Source organism: Pipistrellus hanaki (assembly GCF_964339955.1).
Source record: "Pipistrellus hanaki genome assembly, chromosome: 2".
NCBI classification, from domain to species: domain Eukaryota; kingdom Metazoa; phylum Chordata; class Mammalia; order Chiroptera; family Vespertilionidae; genus Pipistrellus; species Pipistrellus hanaki.
Window position 1 is genome coordinate 165,991,243 of NC_140504.1, and position 24,106 is coordinate 166,015,348.

A 24,106-nucleotide genomic window follows, 5' to 3' on the forward strand; every position below is an offset into this window, starting at 1 on the left:
CAGGTCTGGCCACACCATGTGCCTGCCACCCCCCTGGTTGGGCTGAAAGGACTGTGGAACTCTGGGGAGGCTGAGGGGACTGGATGCCACCATATTTTGTGATGGTGTGATGGTCCATTTGCATATTCCCTCTTTGTTAGATAGGGTATATATATATAACAAAAGATAAATATACATAAATAGTAACCTAGTTTAAGCTATGAGGTCAAACAGAACAGAATTCTAACCCTAATACTCATTCATTGCTTCATTTGTTCTGGGAGACAAATGAATGAACCAGGATAAACAAATTCATAAATTCTTGCCCAAGTAGTAAAATTTACATTTGAATAAAGAGAAATAGATTAAAAAACACACACATCAAAACAAATAGATAAAAACATACAGTATTGTCATAGGATGACAAATAGCATGGCAAGAAAATAAAGCAGGAAAGGAGATAAGAACTCCTGATTATTGCTATGGGAGGGGTAGGTAGGGAAGGAGCTGTTAATTTCAAGTAGGAGAGAAAATGGGGACTGCATAGAGAGAACGTCTTAGTAAAGACCTAGGGAGTAAAGCCTGAAGACATTAGTGAAGACCACAAGATGTCCTTGGGAAGAACACTCAAAAAAGAGAAAAATAAGTGCAAGGGGGCATGCCTGATATAGTAGAAACAGCAAGAAAGACGGCAGGGCTGGACAAAACAGTATGAGATGAGTTCAGAAATGTAGATTTTTAAGGATTTAGGCTTCTATTCTGAGCAGGAAAAATGCCCCTTTTTCTTTTGTTAAATTTAATAAGATCCCCTTGGCCACTGTGTTAAGAACAGTAAATAGAGGGACCAAAGGCAATGACAGGGAATTCAGCTAGAAAACTATCACAACTAAATAAAGGAAAGGATGCTGACTTGGACCAAAGTGATAACAATGGAGGTGGAAAGTAATCAGATGTAGAGAGCATTAGAAGAGAGAGCCAACAGGATTTGCTAATGGACTGGATGTCAAATATAGCACCAAAGGTTTTGGCCTAATCAACTAGAAGAGTTGAGTTTGTATGAATTAGTTATAATATTCCAACAGGAAGGGTAGAAGAGTGAAATATTAAGAGACTGGTTTTGTTTACTTTCACATATCTATTAACCTATTAACCAGCTAACATATTAAAGTGGCGTTCAGCAGAAGAGTCCAGGATAAAGTTATAAATAGTATTTAAAGATATGACACTAGGTGATATCACCAAGGAAGTGAGAGTAATAGAAGAAAACATCTGAAGACCGCGCTTTGGGAATACTCCATTACTGAGAGGCTGGGAAGACAGAAAGGAAACAGACAAAAGAGTGACCAGAAAAGAAGCGGGGGAAATAGGAGGATGTGTCATTCTGGAAGTCAATTAAAGAATATATTTCAAGGAAGGGAAGTAACTGGGTCAAATATTGCTGATATGCCAAATTAGAAAAGACTGGGAATGAACCTTCGGATTTTAGCAATAGGAAGGTCATCAGTAATATTAACAAGCATAGCTTTGAAGAAGTGAGGTAAGTGATAATCTGGAGTTGAGTTCAAAATTGAATGAGAGGAGGAATTACATTTATTAACAGTTAACTTCTAGTCATTGCACTAAGTGTTAGGACTATTACAGCAGCTTATATTCTAGCAGTATTATTTACTAAATATTTGTTTGACCTTTAAGAAGACCAGTTTGACCTTTAAGAAAGTTACCTAATCTATCACAAATGCATTTCCTCATTTGCATTTTTTTTAATTTTTTAAAAATTCTTTTTTTTTTTTTTAGTATATTTTATTGATTTTTTACAGAGAGGAAGAGAGAGACAGAGAGCCAGAAACGTCGATGAGAGAGAAACATCGACCAGCCGCCTCCTGCACATCCCCCACTGGGGATGTGCTCGCAGCCAACGTACATGCCCTTGACTGGAATCGAACCCGGGACCCTTCAGTCCGCAGACCGACGCTCTACCACTGAGCCAAACTGGTTTTGGCTATTTCCTAATTTGTAAAGAAGGGTTAATAATAGCTAATATATTGATTTTCCCATAGTTTGTTTAGTGAAGTATCTTACAGTATGCCATTCATGATATGACAATTATTGTTAGTGCATTTTTTTTACTAAGATAATTTTCAACTTATATGCTTTACCTGAAAACAAGAGTAATTATCATCATCCTGTAAGTTATACCACATACCTTATAATCCTTGGGTCGGTAGCCGCCGTGATGAAAATGATCTGAAAAAAGATGTACAAATTAAAATTATAAATATTTCATATCAAAAATAAGAAAAGTTGGTGTCATCTTGGCTTTCTGCTACTATCTATCCCTCTGTTTCTATGATTATGAGGCAGAAAGGCATTGTAGGATAGAAAGAATGGCCTTATAAACAAGACATCAGAGAGCTGGCTCTCGCACATGTTCTGTGTGATCTTTCTCTCCATTTCTTCCTCCATGCACACAGGAAGAGTGGTCACGTGAGCATACAGTGAGATAGCAGCTTCCCACAAGCCTAGAGAAGAGATCTTGGAATGAAACCTATCTTGCCAGCACTTTGAAATTAAGACTTTCCAGCCTCCAGAACTGTGACAAAATAAATTTCTATTAGTTAAGCCCCTGTCCACGGTATTTTGTTAGGGCAGTTTAAGCAGACTAATACAGTACAGAACTATTATTTCTACTCTACATTTCAGGAGGCTGACTGCCTGTGTAGCTGAAAGTAATGGGACTGAGGTCTTGGATTAGTCCAGTTGCTACTTGCACAAATAGAAGAATATTAGATTTCTATATTATAAAAGAAGAACACATAGAATAGAAGTGACTTCGTGTCAAAAATACACCAGATGTGAATTCCTTAACCAAATGGATGTAATATATAATCAATTTAATCAAATATCAAGTAGTGACTAACAGTGCAGGTTAAAATAAACATGTGGCAGTCATCAAAACATTTCCTTAACAACTATCTAAAATAGAAATGAAAACCCACTTTGTATAAAGTTATTGTTCACACTGGGAGCAGTCCGATAAGTGAGAACCTCTGCATCCATCCATTCTCCATAGTTGACCTTCACCCAACAGGTGTAGATGTGACTCAGTCCTAAAGGACCAATCCTGGCTTTTAGCAGGAAGGACTTAGAGCTTTAATCTAAAACTCAGAAACTCTGTAACAGTTCATTGTTCCTATCAAAATTATCAATGTCAAATACAAAGAAAGTCTCAGGAACTGATCTATGTAAAGAAAACTAAAGAGACATGGCACCTGAGAACTATATAGGATGAGGCATTTCTATGGCTATAAGGATATTGAGACTAGTAGCAAAATCTGATTTAGGTTCATAGGTTAGTTGCTTTTCTTATATCACTGTTAATTTCCTGCTCTGAGAATTACACCACAGAACTGAATATCTGTTTTGGTCTCTTCAGGCTTCCATAACAAAACATCACAGACTGGGTGGCTTACACAACAGATATTTCTTTCTCATAGTTCTGGAGGCTGCAGGTCTGAGATCCAGGTGTCAGCACAGCCAGGTTCTGTAAGTGTTCTTGTTCTGCCTCAAAGATGGCTGCCTTATAGCGGTGTCTTCACATGGCGGAGATGAAGATCAAGATCTTTGGTGCCTCTTGTTATAGGGCACTAATGCTAACAAGAGGGCCCCATCCTCATAACCTCATCTAAACCTCATTACCTCCCAAAGGCTCCGTGTCCAAATACCATGACAATGGGGTTAGAGCTTCAACATATAAATTCTGAAGGGACACAATTTATTCCATAGTGATGTCCTTGTCAAAATTTTATACATAGGCGTGCACGCATGCGCACGCGCGCGCGTACAGACACTCGCACACACGAAGGCAGGAAGAAAGAGATATAAAGAGAGGAAGAGAGAAAATCAAATATTAATGTGTGTGGATTCTGAAAGGTATATTAGAAGTCTTTGTACTCCTTCAACTTTTCTTTAAGTCTGAAATTTGGCAAATATATGACTGTAAAAAAAAAAAATTAGACATTTAAGTGCTTTCCAAAAACATCTTCCAAATAAACATCTATATTGAAATTACTTTTTATTTTCTTGTTCTTAAAGCTTATTTTTCCATGCCCATAAAATTCTTCTAAGAGGAGAAACATATTATAATAACATCTGTTCCCAAATTCATATAATCTGACATTATAGGTATAAAAGACTTATTACCACATATATCTCCGTTAGTGCTAAAAAAATAAAGCAAAGTAAATGAGCAAAAACTCTGAATGTTCTTAGAGAAGAATGTTTCATTTTCCCACTTAATAAAAAGATTATACACTACAGTTTAGAAAGAGAAAGAGATAGAGCTCACTGCATGTCATGATTATATTTTATTCACTCTCTCATTTTTCTTTCTCTATGCCTTTGTTGATATGTAGTAAATTAACTTAAGGGCTGCTGATGAATACTTGTTGAGCTGACTAGACAATGTCTATAGATATTAACACTTAAATATCCCTAATTATTCAATACTATTTAACCTTCATAAAAATCATCTTCATACTAAACTTAAGAAAATACTTATCTAACCATTTGGACTAGGGCTAAAGATTAAGGATATATTCTTATAGACTAAACCTAAAGAATGTTATCTTTTCAGAAACATAAATAATAAGTATTATTTATATATTATAACTAGAAGCCAGATGCAGGAAGATTTGTGCTAGAACGTGCTTTCCTTTCCCTGGCTGCAAGCATCGCCTTTCTACTCTGACCCAGCCCCTTTTGCTCCATCCCAGAGCTTCCTTTCTGCCCCAAAAACTGCCTCTTTCTGCTCCTGCCCCTCCTTCCCAGGCTGCCCAAAGGTCCTGAGAGATCAGGGGTGGGATGGAACGCCAGCCCCCCTCACTCAGCACGCCTATGTATGCAAATTAACCATCCTCTTTGTTGAGTTAATTGCATATCACTCCTGATTGGCTGTGAGCATAGCGGAGGTTCAGTCAGGTTTGTCTATTATTAGGTTATATAAGAGCTGATCTTTTAATTCCAGTGTGTTAAGGCAGTTTACATGGCAACATTTACCATGTTATCTTCATTCTTTAATAACTAAACTGATTATCAAAGTAGTTAAGAATGTATTAAAGAACTTCCATTTTGTAAATAAGTGATAGAACAAATATTCAAATATATGTGTAAATGTCTGTCTAAAACTTATAATGAACTCTTTACTATGGTATTCCCCAAGGTTAGTAATACATGTTAAGGTGAGAAGAGTTCCATAGTTAAATAAATTTAGAAATTGTTGAGCAAAACAAAATCAAGTTATTGTTTTTTACTAGAAGGATCAGTCTTTAATGTTAATACATATTTTGTATCTTAAAGAGGGAGAATGGTTTATAGCAAGACAGAAATTCTATTAATTTTAGAGAGTACCAATATGAGTGTCCCATAGTTATAAAAAAATAACACTATGCCATATCATCCAACAATACAGCAAATATTTTTTGTTGTTGTTGTTGTTGTGTGTGTTTTTTTTTTGTTAACTGATGCCAAGTGAAAGGCTTGACTGTAGTCAAGGCAATAAAGCAATGAAGAGAGAGAACCTGTAGCTTACCATTGTGCATCCTGGACCATCCATCCCTTTCACAGTCTCTGCTAGAAGACCCAAATAAAGTATCAGCCCTGGGACTTGGGGGATCGACCTAGAAGAAGGAATTCAATGTAAAATAAAAAAACAAAACCACATCAGCTTGAATCTTCTTTCAATCTATAACACCAGAAAATCAACTAAAGTACACAGACCACATATCTTCAGGTTAATGTGGCAGTGTCGGCATGTTTCAAAGTCAGAGCATAGATGGGTATTTTGTTGTTCATTTGTAAACAAAACTGATATTAAGTTCCAGAAATTTTTAATTATATTATATATTTGAGCCTATTTAGAAATGAAGATATGCATTTGAAATACATTCATTACTCCATTGCTTAATTTGCTTTCCATTACCAAGTTTAAAAAACAGGAATCTACTTTGCCACATTTATAAAGCAAGTTTAGTCATTTGCTACTTATCTCCTTAGCATATAGATTTTGAATTCAGTCTTTAGTTGGCTGTGTTCAGAGCCCAGCATGCTGAGTGCTTTATAGCTTAGAAATAGTAACAGTCAATCAAATTTTCTAACCAAAAATAAAAAGTCAGTGATATAAATCTGTGTATAAAAAGACAGCTTTACTCAAGAATATTAAAAACTTTGAATTAAAGTTTTCAAAGAACAATAACAAGAGTGTAAGAAGACAACCCGTAGGAGAAAATATTTGCAAATTATGTGATATATTAAAATGTAGGCATTAATATGCAGAATATGTAAACTTCTACAACTTAATTTAAAAACTCAATTAAAAGTGGGCAAAGGTTGCTGTGGCTGACGGGTTCCATTCCCGTGTGACAGCCAGACCCTGACTGCCTCACTGATGGTGGCTGTCAGTTTCAGGTCTTGGAGACAAGCATGGGGATGGGGAGGAGAGAATAAAAAAATATATTGGGGGGAAAAAAGTGGGCAAAGGACTTAGACATTTTTCCAAAAAATATAAAAATGAACAATAAGCATATGAAAAAAATGTTCAACAGCACTAATTGTTAGGGGATCGCAAATTCAAACCACTATGAGATAGTACTTCATACCCATTAGGGTTACCATTAGAAAACAAACAAACATACACACACACAAAAATAAAGCAAAAACAAAACAAAACAAAAAAAACAACCCACAGACAATAGTAAGGGTTTATAATAATGAGAGAAAATTAAAACCCATTTGCATATTTGGTGAGAATATAAATTGGTGTAGCTACTATAGAAAATATAATAGTATGGAGATATTTCAAAATTTTCAAAATAAAACTGTAATATGATCCAGCAATTCCACTTCTGAGTATCTATCCAAAAGATATGAAACCATGGGATTGAACAGATATCTTGACACTATGTACACAGCAATATTATTCACAATAGCCGCTTATATGAGACACCCAAAGTAAAAAAATTCATAAAAGACTGAAAGCAGAAATGGTAATTGCCAGAGGCTAAATGGAAAGGGGAGTGGGGAGTCATTGTTTAATGGGTACAGAGTTTCAATGTAGCAAGATGAAAAAAATTCTGGAGACAGATGGTGGTGATGGTTATCTAATATTATAAATGTAGTTAATGCCATACACTGTACACTTAAAAATGGTTAAAATATCCTTGCCAGCATGGCTCAGTGGTTGAAAGTCGACCTATGAACCGGAGGTCACGGTTCTATTCCTGGTCAGGGAATATGCCTGGGTTGTGGGCTTGATCCCTAGTGTGGAGTGTGCAGGAAGCAGCCAATCAATGAATCTCTCTCTCTCATAATTGATGTTACTATCTCTCTCTTCCTCTCCCTTCCTCTCTGAAATCGATAAAAAATGTATTTTAAAAGGTTAAAATAGTACATTATTTATTGTTTATATTTTAGCATAATTTTTTAAAACTTAAATGAGGATAAAAAGACAAGCCACAGAATGAGAAAAAAAATTACAAATCATATCTGATAAGGTTCTAGAATCCTAAATATATAAAGAAAACTTACAACTGAACAACAAAAAGACAAACAACCTACTACTTGAAAATGGGCAAAAAATCTGAATGGAAAGTTCTCCAAAGAAAATACACAATTGGCTAACAAGCACATGAGAAGATGCTTAACATCATTAGTCTTTAGGAAAATGAAGATCTAAACCATAATGACATACCAAACCCCTAGGATAGTTCTAATAAAAAGAAAACAAAATGGAAAATAAAAAGTATTGTTAAGAATGTGGCTAAATTGGAACTCTCATAGATTGCTGGTGAAAATATAAAACCACTGCAGGAAACAGTTTGATAATTCTTCAACAAGTTAAACGTAGAATTACCTAATGGCCCAGAAATTTCACTCCTGGGTATTAAAGCCACTAGGAATTAAGAAAGGCATTCAAACAAAAACATCTGTACAAATGTTCATAAAAATCACCGTTCACACAGCCAAAAGGCAAAAAACAAAACAAAAACAACCCCAAAAAACCACCACCCAAATACCAATCAACAGATGATAAAGAAAATTTGTTATGTATTCATACAAAAAAGAATCAAATACTGACACATGCTAAAACAAGGGTGAAAATTCAGTAACATTGTTCTAAATTAAAAAACCAGGCACAAAATGGCAATATTGTATGTTTCTACTTATATGAAATGGCAGGATAGGAAAAGCCAGACAGATAAAAGTCAGATTAGTGGTGGCAAGGGACTGGAGGGAAAGAGGAGTGGGAAGTGAATGTTTAATGAGTGCAGGGTTTTGGTTTAGGATAATGAAGCTCTGGAAATAGACAGTTGTGACAGCTGCAGAACAATATGAATGTACTTACTGCCACTAAATTATATGCTTTAAAAGGACTGAAATGGTAAATCTGCATGTGTTTTACCACAATAGGAAAACAAATTTACTCTGCATAAATAAAATTCTATTCTTGATAAATGAAAAAGAAAAAAATGCTGTTTAACTTTTTTAGAATGGTGTGCCAGTCTATTTGGGGGCATACTAATGATTTCTTGAAACTGCTCCATATTCTTTAGGCTATATTTCATACAATATATGTAAAACTATAATGTCTTTCCTAGAAGTGTTAACATTTTGCATATGGATGTAACAAATTAAGATTTGGTTTGGTTTTCAATTTGTTAAATGCTTTTAAAATCATTAATGACTATAGGGGAGGTGGGGAGAGACATGCCTATATTTATAAATACAACTAGAAAAATCTAATTTCCTATACAATAAGGCAAGCAATTTTCTAACTGTATGCATTTCTTTTCATTAGAAAGCTGAGGAAAATCACTTTAATAAAAATGTCAAGGTTTATACAAGCCATATTAGAATTATTCTATTTTGAACACTGATGTGAAAAGCAACAATATAATAAACATGTTAAGAACAGTTATTTTCCTAAACAACTTCTATGTGGCTAACCCCCAAAATATTCCCAGTTGTCTTTGTGCATAGCCACCTAGTATGTCCTTTCTTTTCAATTTAATTTACAATTAAGGGCAAATATAAAATTAAAAGAATGCTAAACTGCCATCAAACAAGCAAGTACAAATTATCTGGATATTGTTGATACAAACCACCACAAAAAATAATATTATCAGAACTTATAAATTCTATAGAAATAAGTCTAAAGTAATCACAGTAATATATACGTAAACCATATGAAAAGCAGGTTTCTGCATAGAAAGATTAGAACTATGCTACCCTTAAGTTAATGCTCTTCATTTTCAAAGGCCTTCCCATCACTGTCAAAATAACAATCTGCTTCAAAGATCCACTCATTATTTAAAGTTTACACAGGAAATGTAATTTTAAAGAAAACTTACTTTCCATTATAATTTTTTAAAAGGCTGGAGAAAAATTAGGGGGAGGGTCTTCCTTTTCATAAAGATAACTAAGACCCCTTTTAAAACTCTGTTCTGCCATTTTTGTACTAACATCAATTACATCTAAGTTCAATCAGTACAATTATTATGCTGTACACAGTATAAGAAAAAAGGAAATGGGTACTTAGAGAATTTAATATGACATTCATAGTGGAGCTGTATCTTTGTCAGGCTTAAAAACTGACAAAAGAATGTTCTTTTATTCCCAGTTAACTTCCCATTTTAGATTGATAGGCTAACAATTCAGGAAAGAAAATTATTAACATAGGCTAGAAGTTGAAAGAAGTCTTAGAATAATATTTTTGTGAAAGAGCAGATTAGTTTAGTTTTAAATGGAAATGTTTAAGAGAACACGTACATGTCTAATCACAAATGGAGGTTTATCTGTTTCTTTTTTGAATTCATAGGGTCCCAGATTTAAGTGGGCCAGCCGCCGCCTGGTGTCTTCAGATAGCTCACACATGCGTCTTTTTGTGTAGGGAGATGGAGAGTGTGATTTTGAAGAAATCGTAGGCTGTTCGTAGCTTTTTGCATTTACGCAATATTTACTTCTCTCAGGTGACTTGGATTTTTTCTTTTGAGATCTTGATGTTCTGAATTGCAGTCTGCCGTGTGGTTTTTCAACTGGAGCCGTATGGTAAATATATTTATCCTAAACACAGAAAATAAAATGAACTTGGGTGGAAGAAAGATAGATAAATGTAAATAGATATATATTTTTAAAATAAATTTATAGCAGTGTAATCTATCAAAGCCAATTAGATTAGTCTTTCCTATTTGTGCATATCCTAAGGGAAGTCAAACTCAAATTCTCCTAGAAAACTCTGTCTATAAGTCAATTAAGAATACTATGTGAACCTTCCTTCGAAGTTTAACAAATACTTTATGAAAAAGAAAACCCAATATTTAATCATTTGAAAAATCTAGGAAACAAAGTCAGAAAAGTTACTTTTCAGTATACTAAAAAAAGTTAATGCTAACCTTGATTTATTGTTTATAATTAAGTATTCAAGTAATTATATAATTTAAGAGGATTTATATTAATATTACAAATACACATGTCTAATTGATATGACATCTTCATTGAGAAAACTATTAAAATAAGTTTTATTCATATGCTATGATTATAAATATATAGAAGTATAAATGTGAAAATCTGAAGAACATGTTTTCATGAAATATATTACTTGAATTATAAAAGGTGATTAGGATTTTAAGATCTCCACCAAACTATAAATTTATAATTCTACTAGAGGCCTGGTGCATAACATTCATGCACGGGAGGGGGGCGGGGAGTCCGCGGGGAGAAATGGGAGGGGGTCCCAGGATGGGAGGGGGGCCCTCAGCCTGGCCTGTGCCGTTTAGCAGTGGGACATCCTTAGCACAGCGCTGCTGTGCTCCCTAGCTGTCAGCCTGGCTTGTGGTTGAGTGGCCCTCTCCCTGTGAGAGCACACTGACCACCAGGGGCCAGCTCCTGTGCTAAGTGTCTTCCCCCTGGTGGTCAGTGCGTGTCATAGCGACAGGTCGTTCTGCTGTTTGGTCAATTTGCACATTACCCTTTTATTATATAGGAGGAGGATGATAACCATACCAATTTAATTCTGGTTCCACATTTGTTATAAAAGTAAAAATGTATAAAAGACATGTAATAAACTGGAATGATTAGCATTCTATCTTCTAGAAAAAAGTTATCAGTCTGAATTTTTTTAAATGTGATTCTAAATTTTTTGCATTATTAAGATAACATTTTATTTAGTCTCTGCCTTATAAATGCATTAAAAGATGTGTTATCCTATATAATAAAAGCATAGTATGCAAATTGTCCCCTCTACCAAGAGGTCATCTGGCTGTGCCTATGGGGGGAAGGGAGGGAGTACCCAGCTGGCAGCCGGCAGCTGTTAGGGACCCTACCAGTGCATGAATTTCATGAACTGGGCCTCTAGTAAGTAAATAAGACCTCTTCACTCACTTTCTAGAATTATGAGCTTTCCAATATTAGAAAAAAATGAGAATATTAGGGCAGTTTAGAATCTTCAATGTCCTCCTAACTTTAATCACTTTAGAAAACCATCAATCCTACCCCACTTTCTACTTTCTTAATCCCCTTCCCTATTTGCTAAAGGCATCTATTCTAAGAAAATAAAAATGTGAAATAAAAGGGAGAAAAATAAAATATTCTTTAAAAGTAGATAAAAAGGAAAAAAATATTTTCCTAATTGGAAAAATAAGTCCATGAGTTTCATACAAACCATCAGCAACATATTTCTTCATCTTTTTTGGCTCTTGGCCCTTCTCCCACCTTGTTCGGTGACTTCAACAAGTAATTCAGAATTTTCCTACCTTAGCCCATTTCATCTGCCTCTATGACATCACACTGATTCACAAAGGCAGGGATGGCAGCACATAAAAGGAACTTTAAGGTTTAACAAAATGTTCAAGCAATGAATTTCTCTAAGGCCTTGGACTGAGGCTTTCTATTTCTCAACTTTAACTATCTTCTAGTACTTTTCTTAGATTTCATCATTATACAGACCCATGGCATCCCAAACTCTGAAATCCCTTGCTCACCAAAACGTTTTCCTTAACCTACTTCGTTTATTCTCCCTGAATCTGTTACTGGCCCTCTCAGCCCTTTAGTCCCTAGACCTCATTCCCCAGACCTTCCTACATTTCAGTATCTCTTACCTCCAGACCCAGATGAGCCCGTGATCATCCACTTTAGAAAAGCTGTAAAGTTCCTACTTATCCACCTCTGATTATACCAAAGCTGAAGTAATAAACCCCACCTTCTCTTTTCATTTTTTAAATGTTAAGTTCTACTAGAAGTTACAAATAGTAATATATCTACAATAGAAACCTGCTGTCTTAACTCTCCTCACTCCTTAATGCACCCTATTAATGCCAATAAAATGCAAAGCAAGTGCTGTTTATACTGCTGACATAATGGCTTGCTCCTTTGGCCAACAGCATAATAGCACATGAGACTCAGAGAGACTTGAAAAATACTTGCTGTCTTTTACGCCTAAGAACCTTCCTGCCACTATGTGGTAGAGCCAAACTGAGTGGAGTTAGCCTACAACATGATGAGTGTCTGTGGCCATTGCCTCAGCTGAAATAAAGCCAATTGCCAGAAATGTGAAGTCCCTTCCTGGACCAAAAAGGCAGCCAACTGAGAAAGATGTGAATGAAGCCATTCCAGATGATTTAGCCCTAGCCTAATCGGTCCAGACCAAAAGAATCACCAGCCAATCCACAGAACCGTGAGAAACATTTTGTTTTAAGCCACTAAGTCAGTATGGCTTTTTACACAGCGAAAGCTACGTGACACGGCAGACTAACAAACATATTAGTAAAGCATATATTGATATTTAACTAATAATGAATTCTACTTTGCAGTAGGTTAAAAAAAAAAAAGTTGAAAACTAGGTTTATTCCAGGAAATCACAATAATATGCTTACTTTTTTTTCCAGTAAATCTAATTGGTGACAAAACATTCAATTTGAAATGTGCCAAAAGAAATAAAGATTATAAGCATTGTAAACCTCAATAATCTCAATAATTTTTATGATTTTATGGACACCTCTCCTAACAATAAAAGTGGTTTGTCTTATTCTTATATTTGAATCTGAAAATGCTTTAAAGCTGTTAACATTTTAAATGTAATATTCACTTTTTAAAAAAGTAGATTTATTACATTTTCAAATAAGTTCAAATAAGATTATAATTCTGGCTGTTAACATTCATAATTTTAATGTAAATGTATATACTCTTTGGGCCTATCACACAATGTTTTCCATTTTATATTTCAATTATTATCTTCTGATCTCTCCCAATTATCTTTAAAATAACCTGGTAACAGCCACAAAATTAATTCATTAAATATCATGTGCCAGGCAAAGTCTCCAATTTAATCTTTAAAATAGCCTATGAAAAACCTGAACCCAGATCTGTCTGACACCAAAACCTATTCTCTTCCATCTCTGTTTAATAAAGAACAAATGATAAATATTGAAATAGCATGTTAGCCGAAACTGGTTTGGCTCAGTGGATAGAGCGTCGGCCTTCAGATTGAAAGGTCCCAGGTTTGATTCCAGTCAACGGCATGTACCTTGGCTGCAGGCACATCCCCAGTAAGGGATGTGCAAGAGGCAGCTGGTCGATGTCTCTCTCTCATCGATGTTTCTAACTCTCTATCCCTCTCTCTTCCTCTCTGTAAAAAATCAATAAAAAAATATATATTTTTTAAATGAAATAGCATGTTAAAACAAGACTTCCCAAATGTTTATGAGGAAAATGAAGTACTAATGGGGAGACTCTGGAGATAGTTTTACATTTCGAAAGGACTCTTCCACCAAGCTGTACTATTAGAACATGTGTGCTTTTCTGTGTATATGCTATACTCCAGACAGAAAAAGACTTCTTTAACCACGCTCTAAATTGGCATGTCATCTTAATGTGGAGAGAAAAATGTTGTCTGAGTCCATGTAAGACATTTCTAACAATTTACAACTTCTAACAAGTGTGCAGTGTGTATATCAAAAACAAGTCAAAAACATATCTCGACATTCAGTAAGTATAAACTGCTAGAACTCTAACAGCTGTGTTTCAGCTTGCATTTAAAAAAGACAAATAACCATAGCCAAATTCTGATGTATTAAATATCTTGCTCAATAAGATACTATCCCTTTGATAATTTTATAACTATGTTTTACCTTTCTTAGTTTAAGTCAGAGTTATCATCTCCAGCAAATTTACTCTAAAACCGATAAAGCAGTAAATTAAGACTCCACTCTTTCCATCGTAGGCCCCGTCCTGCCCTGCTTGGGCCCTCAGGGCTTTATATATCCCTGGCTCTTCGTCACAGGCTGGTCATTGTTACCTGGTCATTATGCATCCACATAGGAGTGATGCCTAAGCATTAAGAGATAACCTCTGGACAAGGTAGCAAGACGACCCTGATGATTCAAGGAGTGAGACCAGAATGGAATATTAGAGCCAGATATCTCAGTTCACTAAAGGCAGTTTTCAAAAATATAGAAGGTACTTAGGCTGGAGTGTCTGAGGTTCACTTGATCTGATAGTAACAGTAACCTCGCCAAACTGAGGAATAGTCCCTTAAGGAATTAGACACATTCAAGAAAACATAACTCACTAAACCAATATCCCAGCCTGAGACCTCAGTCATATTTGCTAAAAAGGTATCCTTAGAACTTTCTGCAGTAACCTGTAGCCTCTGTAAGATTTATAGAAGCTTCCAATCTAGTTCTCGGGGATGTCTTGATCTCAACATCTTTCTGACAGCCTCATTTCTTGGCATTAAAGAAAGGCCCATACAGTTTTTAAAAAAATAACATCCGGCACCATCTATCATGTGTAGCAGACCTTTCACTCTCACATTTATTAAGATTTAGCCAAAGAACATATGTAACATATATGCATAACCCATGGACACAGATGACAGTGTGGTGATGGCAAGAGGGAAGGGGAGGCAGGGGCTGGGTGGAGTTGGGCCAAGTGGGGGAAGAGGAATGGGGACATCTATAATAATGTCAACAACAAAAAATAAAGTTTTAAAATGTTTTAAAAAAATATATAACCAAACTGCTAAAACCTATGATAATTATTATCCCTAAACTAAAGATGGACCAAAAAAAAAAAAAAAAGTGAAAACAGCTACAGTAAATTAATAATAATACTGCTTGCCAAATGCCCATAAATATGAACAGATAAATTAAACCATTCAATACTTTAAATGACTAACCTGAGTGCGGCACTTCCTTGAACTTATCAGACATTCAGTAATCACTGAGGTTGTAGAAAATTCCAGCTTTGGAGCAATTCCCTGAGGGGAGAAAGAGGCATTTTTAGACATTTCACTGTTTCGTTGTTGTGAATCCTGGCCTGAGAATATTTTTCCATTGATTTTTGGAGAGAATGGGAGGGAGGGAGGCAGACAGAGAGAAAGAAACATTGATGTCAGAGAGACACATCGATTGGTTGCCTCCTGTACATCCCCTGACCAGAGCCAGGGATCGAACCTGCAACCTAGGTAAGTGCCCTTGACTGGAATAGAATCTGAGACCCTTCAGTCCAGGCTGATCCTCTATCCACAGCCAAACAGTCTATATTGAAGATAAAGACAATATAATGATGCTAAATATTAGCTGGAAACAGTTTCACTGTTTGTGATTCACTTACAATTTGATTATATTACTTTTATCAAATAAATGATACACTTTTTAATTTTTAAGTATTTCCCTGTCAAATTTCTTTAAAGATTTTTAAACTATGATGCAATATTAAAGTCATAAATACATGAAAATACTTCATGGATTTTAGCTCTTTTTGCTTTTACAACTAAAAACATATCTAACTACATAATCAAGAAATACTTTGGATAGTCTCTTCATGTTAAAAAAAAAATCATAGCTCCTGGATATGCAGTTGTCAAAAATAAGAAGAGGAATCTGTACTGATTCCTCCAACATTTTTTCCCATGATATAGCTTACATTCAGATCTATTCACTTTTTTGAGATAAGTGAAGACAAATGGTGAAATTCAAAGGAACAGTCACAAAGCACCTGAGAAAATACTTGGAAGCACACAAGTTATGCCTTCACCAAAACATTTAAAGATATTTTCTGTTCTCAGTGAGGCTTCTCTCTAATACAGATAGAAGGCAGAAATTGACCAAAGGTGCCTACATTTGTCCCCTACAAACCTAGCCTTTGACCTACTAAGTTTAAAGTTTCAAACATCACACATGCTACAGAAAAACAAATCTGACTTGCCTAAAAATTAAGCGATTGTTTTTCTGCAAACATATCTACTATTAATAATATCCATTATGTTTCTTTGTTATCTATTACTGATAAGGTATTGCTTAGCACTTTAAAACATCAGTAAGCACTTATTACTTCACAGTTTCTATGGGGCAGGAAGCTGTAGGATGCTGAACTGAGTGATTCTGGCTCAAAATCTCTCAAGATTGCAATCAAGATGTCTCTTGGGCTGCAGTCACCTGAAGGCTTTACTGGGACTGAAGTGTTTGCATCTAGAGAAGGCTCATTCACAGCTGCAGGCCTCAGTTCTTCCCTAACTTTCAGCAAGGACTCAGCTCCACATCAAATTAACCTCTCCATGTGGCTGCCTGAGTGTCCTCATGACATGGCAGACAGTGTGATCCAAGAGCAAAGCAAGGAGGAAGTCACGATCCTTCTGTGATGTGGTCTCAGAAGTATAACACTCATGCTTCTGCCATATTCTATTTGTTAGATTCACTAAGTACAGTGCACAAATAAAAGGGGTTAGGCTAACCTTTCAATAGAGGAGTACCCAAAATATGTGGACATGTTTTAAAATCACTATAGTCTACCATCTTACCACAAAGTACTTGCATTCCTCTAATGTGTAAGCTAAACCCAGAGAGAGAGAGAGAGAGAGAGAGAGAGAGAGAGAGAGAGAGAGAGAGAGAGAGAGAGAGAGAGAGAGAGAGAGAAACAAGTCCCAAATCCATAGGGCAGGCTGGCACGTTGTAAACTCAGGCTAAAGTTGATACCACAAGCCAATCAGCAGGCTGGGCACTCATGCAGTGTTTCTATACTTGAGGCAAGACTCCATATTCTCCAGAAAACCTCTGTTTTTGCTCTTCAGGCATTCAATTATTTGGATGAGTTCAACAACATTATCAAGAGCAATCTCCTGTAATTAACACATTGTGGACCAGTAGTTTTATTACTAGCTTTACCCAGTGGCCAGATAAGTTTCTATTGAATGAGTACAAAAAACGTTTTACATAAATGCTAAAAGCACGCTTTAAAATTAAGTACCCATGGCATTTTGAAGTCATTTATTACATGTTCTTACAAGCTAATATCTTTTTTAAATATGATACTTTGTGACACTGTGTAATATGAGGTGGAACCAAACAAAGTTGGCAAATTCTTGTGATCCAGTCACAAAGTTTTAATATAAACTGATTGGAAATATTAATAACACCTACAAATATCCTCACAGTAATACTTAGTCTAATGTTTGATCAAACAACAGGGTGCCATAACCTAATCAAGTTGATATATAAAGTTATCACACCGTCTCAAATGTCACTCTATGAAGTCTACAAATCAGATACAATTCATTCATTCAATTCAATCAAGAGGCATTTATGTACCTACTTCAGGCAAGGTATTGTGCTAGAAGTTGCTCACAGAACTCAGAATAACAGTTTGCTGTTACCATATAGAGTATACAGATGAACACCTAGATCAGTGGTCAGCAAACTGTGGCTCGTGAGCCACATGGGTCTCTTTGGCTCCTTAAGTTTTTAGCAAAGGCCAGCTTAGGAGTATCCTAATTAAGTTAAAACAATGTACCTACCTATATAGTTTAAGTTTAAAACTTTGGCTCTCAAAGGAAATTTCAATTGTTGTACTGTTGATATTTGGCTCTGTTTACTAAAGAGTTTGCTGACCACTGACCTAGGTGGATAGTTGCAGGGCAAAATATGTGGGGATACAGATCTCCCATGCCTTCACTGGGCACATCACTCTTCCTGCTCCTCTCCACATGTTCACCAACCTGGAAGATCTCTGAACCCAGGCCTTTTGGGTATTTATGGAGCCTCATTACATAGACACAATTGACTAAATCATTGGCCTTTGGTAACTGAACTCAATCTCCAGCCCCTCTAACCACCCTAGAAGTCTAGGGTGGAGCTGAAAGTTCCAACCCTCTTCCTTAAGTTACCTAGGGCTTTCTAGAAATCACCTAAGTCCAGCCAATGTGGCTCAGTGGTTGTGTTGACCTATGAAGCAGAAGGTCTCGGGTTCAATCCCTGTCAGGGCACATACCCAGGGTTGTGGGCTCCAATCCCCAGTAGGGGTGTGCAGGAGACAGCTAACCAATGATTCTCTCATCAACATTGAAGTTTCTTTCTCTCTCTATTCCTCTCCCTTCCTCTAATAAAAAAATATCACCTAATTAACAATGATCTAATGACTTAGAAATTCTAAGGGTTTTAGGAGCTCTGTAGCAGAAAGGGGATGAACATTAAATATTTATTTACTATAAATCACAATATCACAGTCTCTCTGCCCCAAATTAATTCTGACTCCTGCAAGAAAAAAGCTGATTTTCCTGCCCAGACCCAGGTTTGGTAAAGCCACAATTCTCTCTGGCCACATAGGGGGAGGGAGCAGTCCCAGGCAAGAAAGCCACATACTCCCGCCATTTTAACCCAAAACTTTAGCAGTTATTCAAGCATAAACACTCTTATTTTATTTTTCCCCATCACCCTTTATCCCCTCTATGCCCTCTTCTCTCTCTGCAATCCCTGCCCATTCCCCCTTCCCACCCCCCTACCCCCCGTCACCATCACCATCATCACCACACCAAGCATAAACACTCTTGATCTATTTTGTCTTAATTACCTTGCCAGTCAGCTTCCAGGATCCTTAAACTGCTGTTTGTGACAATTTTGTCCAGTTTTATATTTATTTTGTGTGGAGAGAGGAATTGGCCAACCTTTCTCTTCATACTACCATTAACCAGAAGGCTCATATTATATATTGCCTTAGTAATGCATTATCTTCTGAATATATGTAAAAATAATTCAAATTAAATTAAGAAAGATAACTGTTAATGGTCCACACTCTTATGTTTATATTGCCAGTTCGGTGTAATACAGCGCTTTAAATTATTTTTAAAAGATCATAATTTAAAATCAGGTACTTTTTTCATTGCAAGTTTCTTGACAGTTCCTGAAACACTCTTGAAGATTTTCCTAGTAAAGAAGGTCTAATGGATTCTGAAAATATCCCAAAGGAGGTATATTTCCATAGATTTGCTAGTTAGTCAATGTTTATACTTTCAGCAAGCTGAAATTGTTATTTACTAGGATAGAGCTATCATAAACTCACCCCTATAAGAGAAATTACTTAATTCAACATATTGACTCATATATTACCTCTCTCTCCTTTCTCAGATTACTCTAGTATATATTTAAAGTTAGTAAAAAAAAAAAAAATCCAAATTATTTCAAGCTAGCTAACTTTTGCTTTTTTCTTCTTTGAAACAGCAGGGGCTCTTCTCATTTTCTCTAAAAGAAAGACATTTTCAGGGATGAAAATATTTTGAAATCATCCAATGAAAGCTGAAAGAAGTTGGAAGAAGGATAGGGAGTCTGTTGTCGTAATGCAGCTTATAAATATAAATATACTAGTGGCCGGTGCACAAAATTCATGAATGGGGGGTGGGGGAGAGTGGGAAGAGTGTCCTTTAGCCCGGCCTGTACCCTCTCCAATCTGGGACCCCTCAGGGGATAACTGGTAGTCAGACATCCCTCTCACAATCCAGAACTGCTGGCTCCTAACCACTGGCCTGCCTGCCTGATTGTCCCTAACTTCTTCTGCCTGCCACCCTGATATTCTTAACTGCTCCCCTGATGGCTTGATTGCCCCTAACCACCTTTGCCTGGGCCCCACATTTGGGACATAGGATTCCATCCTCCAGCCAACCACAGGCACCTGGGATCTGGACTTCCCTTCCTCTGGTCAGCCCGCGGCCAGCTGCAGCCACACGGGATGCAGGGTGGGTGGCTTCTCCATCTCCCAGGTCACAGCCAGCCACAGAGTGGGCGAATTTTCTGTCTACCAGGCCATAGCCAGTGCAGGTGCTGGCGCCTGGACCACAGGCAGGCAGCTTCTCCATCTTCCCTGGGATGCAGTGTGGGTGACTTCTCCAGCTGGCTCACCAGGCAGGTGGCTTCTCATCTCCCAGGCTGCAGCCAGCCTTAGGCACTGGGGCTGGTTTCTCTGTCTCCCCCCAGGACGTGGGGCAGGTGGATGTGAAGCTTCCGCTGCTGTCTGCGTCCTGGGATCAGGGGGCAGGTGGCCTCTTCATCCCCCAGGCTGTAGCCAGCCTCAGGCGCTGGCACCTGACTTCTTGGACCCCCACAGGCCTGGAGCAGCAGACAGGGGGAGGGCTGCCACCATATTTTCAGGTTAATTTGCATACTCACTTTGATTGGCTGGTAGCATAGCAGAGCGATGGTAATTTGCATGTTTCTCTTTTATTAGAGTAGATATTTCCATTACATGAACATAGTAGTAATTAATCTATCTAAATTCCTTAATGAGCACTTAAGTTTTTCACTATTATAAACAGTGGATTAAAGAACATTTCTAAGAAGACTCTTAGTATACCAGTGAAAATATATCTCTAATACATATATTTAGAACATCATAGGCTATGAGAATCTTTGTCTTTACTAGATAATTCTGAATTGTGATTGATTGTTCCCATTTATGTGGCATAGCAGCATTAGAGTTTCCTTTTTTCACACTTTTGATGTGAGATTTATTAAAATTTACCATTTTATGGCTATACAAATAAAGTCACATAGTTATTTTAATTAAGATTTCCTTAAATATTAATGAAATTGAGCATCTTTCCAAATGTTTATTGGTCTTTCTTTTAAGGGGACAAAAGAGAGAAGAGAGACAGAGAGACAGACAGGAATGGTGGGAGGAGTGGTAAAGGTATTGAGGGCTCTGTGGTGGTTTTTAACATTGATCCTACATCACAAATTAACTCAGAAAATAGTAAGCACTTACTCGAAGGCCAGAAATCCTCCTCATGGTAACCTGGCGGTTTGAATCATGGTGTCCAGAAAGTTGGTTTGGACCCGGGAACATAAAATCTCGTGTATTTTCATCATATGTAGACAGTGTTTCACCCACTACAAGAAAGATACCCTGTGATTCAAATTTTAACAAAATATTCTATTTAGAAACCAAATTATCAGATACAATATATAAATGCCTGATGCCTTACTGAAATAATACCTGCTTCAGGGTCATAGTTTTTTTTTTTTTCTATGAAAAGAAAATTAAAGTTATGTTCAATAGATTAACACATTTCCTTATTCAGACATGTAGCACATATTACTGATTATCCCTACCTCCTTTTGTAGAAGGGAGAATATTCATCTAAATTTAATGAGTACCTGTGAGTTCCTTAGAAAAAGAAGCTCTGTAAATGTATCAAGTTGCTATGACATTCACAGATTTGAAATTTAATTACAATCTCTATAAATTTTTCTATCTCCCATTCTTTTCTACCTGTCACTATAAGTTATTAGATTATATATTTAAAAAATATATAGACATTTTCTGGAATTTGTGATTATCTGAATTAGATATATATTTAATATTCAATTTTTTTAAAAATAACTAGTTTTCAATAAATGAAGTTTTCTATTTTTCACATAAATAAGTACTTGATTAAGACAGATTTCTTCTATAACCAAAGATATCAATAATAGAAACAAAACTATCCTCCATATTGTAACTCTACCTATTCTAGGGATTTGTAATGTTTGCTAAATAGGTAAGATTTTATTTCCCTCAATTCCCAATAGCAGTCAATAAACAAAAACAGATAACTATCAAAAAAGCATATAGTTTTAGAAAAATCACAAAAACCTGTCAATTTTTATGAAAGTCACAAAATACATTAGAATAATATATATATTGCTTTCAATCATTACTACTGATTCAATTTTAGAAAAGTATGTTCAAATGCCACTTATGTTGATCTTTCTATATGTATTATTTTGGTCTATTGATATTTTACACATAGTGGAAGAATACTAGAAATTCAACATTGTTCTTAATTTGGGAAGAAGAGGAAAATATGAGATATTTAAAAAGCATTTCATTGAAATGGGTTCACATGTCAATTACCTTATCAAATATAATACAGTACCTGGTGGAACTAGTTGAATCAACTCAAACAATGCTGTATCATCTGAAAGTTTAACAAATTAATAAACAAACAAAAGTTAGTTACTTTACTATAGAAGTATCTAAAAGTCAAAGTAATTGTTGGGTAGACTACGTGTGTGTGTGTGTGTGTGTGTGTGTGTGTGTACACATATACAGATAGTCCTCGAATTACATGATATTCAACATATGTCATTTTGTGGTTATGTCACCATCTCCCATTTATTTATAAAAAAAAGTTCCGTCATTTTGGCATATGTACATATGTCCTTTATGTTTTTTATTATTTATTTACCGCAAGTAAAGGTCAGGAATTGTTATCTTTCTTTTAAATTTTTTAACTGTGTCACTTCATTACTGCTGTGTATGTGCTCCATGTGAGTGAGGTAGATGCTTAAGTAGGTGGGTTCAGACTTAGAGCGAAAATCACATTACATAGCACCATAGGAACGGATCTCTGACATAACCCGAGGACCTACTTGTTGATATGTATATTGTTGATATGTTTCTTGTGACTTTACGAATCTATAATATAGATTAACCCTCCACCCTCGGTGGGGTTTTCTTTCTGATTTTTTTAAGACTTTATTATTATTTTTTTTAGTGTAGTCTTACTTTTACAACACAATTGAGAGGGAGTTACAGAGATTTCCCATGTATTCCCAGCCCCCACACATGCACAGCCTCCCCATTATCAACATCACTCACGGGAATGTTACATTTTGTTTTTTACCAAGGATGAACCTACACTGCCATATCATAATTGCCCAAAGTCCACAGTTTGCCATATTGTTTACTCCTTGTGGGTTTGGACAAATGTATAATGACATATTTCCATCATTATAAATAATATTCATAGTATTTTCATTGCCTTAAAAATCCTCTGTTCTCTCTTAGCTTTTAATATTCTCATGAAGTAGAGGAACACAAATTGGAGTACCGTGGCCTTGGGAAGACAGAGCAGAGATAATGGCCTGATTAACTAGCTAGACTAGTGGTCAGTAAACTGCAGTTCGCAAGCCACATGAGGCTCTTTGGCCCTTTGAGTTTTTAGCAAAGGCCAGCTTAGGAGTACCCTAATTAAGTTAATAACAATGTATCTACTTACATAGTTTAAGTTTAAAAAATTTGGCTCTCAAAAGAAATTTCAATGGTCGTACTGTTGATATTTTGACTAATGAGTTTGCCGACCACTGAGCTAGACTATAGAACTGGATCTTGGAAATATAAACCACAAGAGTAAATAATAAACTAAAAATAGATATACACGGAATATTTGTAGCCCCTAAAATTCATATACTGAAATCCTAAACCCCAATGTAATATTTGGAGTTCGGACCATTGGGAGATAATTAGAGTAAAGTCATAAATGGAATTAGTGTCCTTATAACAGAGACCCTAGAGAGCTTTCCTGCTCCTTCCACCACATGAGAACACAGAGAGAAGATGGCCATCAATGAATAGAAAATGGACCCTCACTAGACATGGAAACTACTGATGCCTTGATCTGGGACTTTCCAAGCTTCAGAACTGGGAGAAATGCATTTCTATTGTTTAATAAGCCTACCAGTCTATGATAGGTATTTGTTGTAGCAGGCCAAACATACTAAGACAGTAACTGAGACATAAATCTGAATCATACAAAATCCTGTCTGAATTAAGGTAATCCAGAAATGCTTGTGCCCCCTAGTAATCTGCTAAAACAATCACAAGTCTTTACCACAAGTAAAGGTCAGGAAGGAAAATATTCTCCGTTTCAAATTATTTCCATAATTTTTATATTCAAAGTCTGACATTCAATGAAAACTGACTAAGTCAGTAGAAAAAATGAGCATTTAGATAAAAAAACAAAGAGATCACAGAAAATAAAAGCATATAA

The 24,106-nt window shown here is 36.1% G+C and overlaps 1 protein-coding gene across 2 annotated transcripts in view; it reads right to left on the reverse strand.

Annotated features, from left to right (window-relative positions):
* SPATA6 (spermatogenesis associated 6) overlaps positions 1-24,106 on the reverse strand; it is a 54,800-nt gene that overhangs the window by 13,506 nt on the left and 17,188 nt on the right. For both annotated transcript variants that reach the window (XM_084873514.1, XM_084873513.1), the window contains exons 4-9: positions 22,211-22,252; positions 21,058-21,182; positions 15,206-15,286; positions 9,802-10,095; positions 5,567-5,654; positions 2,183-2,223 (exon numbers count right to left, since the gene is read on the reverse strand). In XM_084873514.1, the coding sequence (XP_084729640.1) occupies positions 2,183-2,223; positions 5,567-5,654; positions 9,802-10,095; positions 15,206-15,286; positions 21,058-21,182; positions 22,211-22,252 (671 nt within the window). The remainder of the gene's footprint in view (positions 1-2,182; positions 2,224-5,566; positions 5,655-9,801; positions 10,096-15,205; positions 15,287-21,057; positions 21,183-22,210; positions 22,253-24,106) is intronic.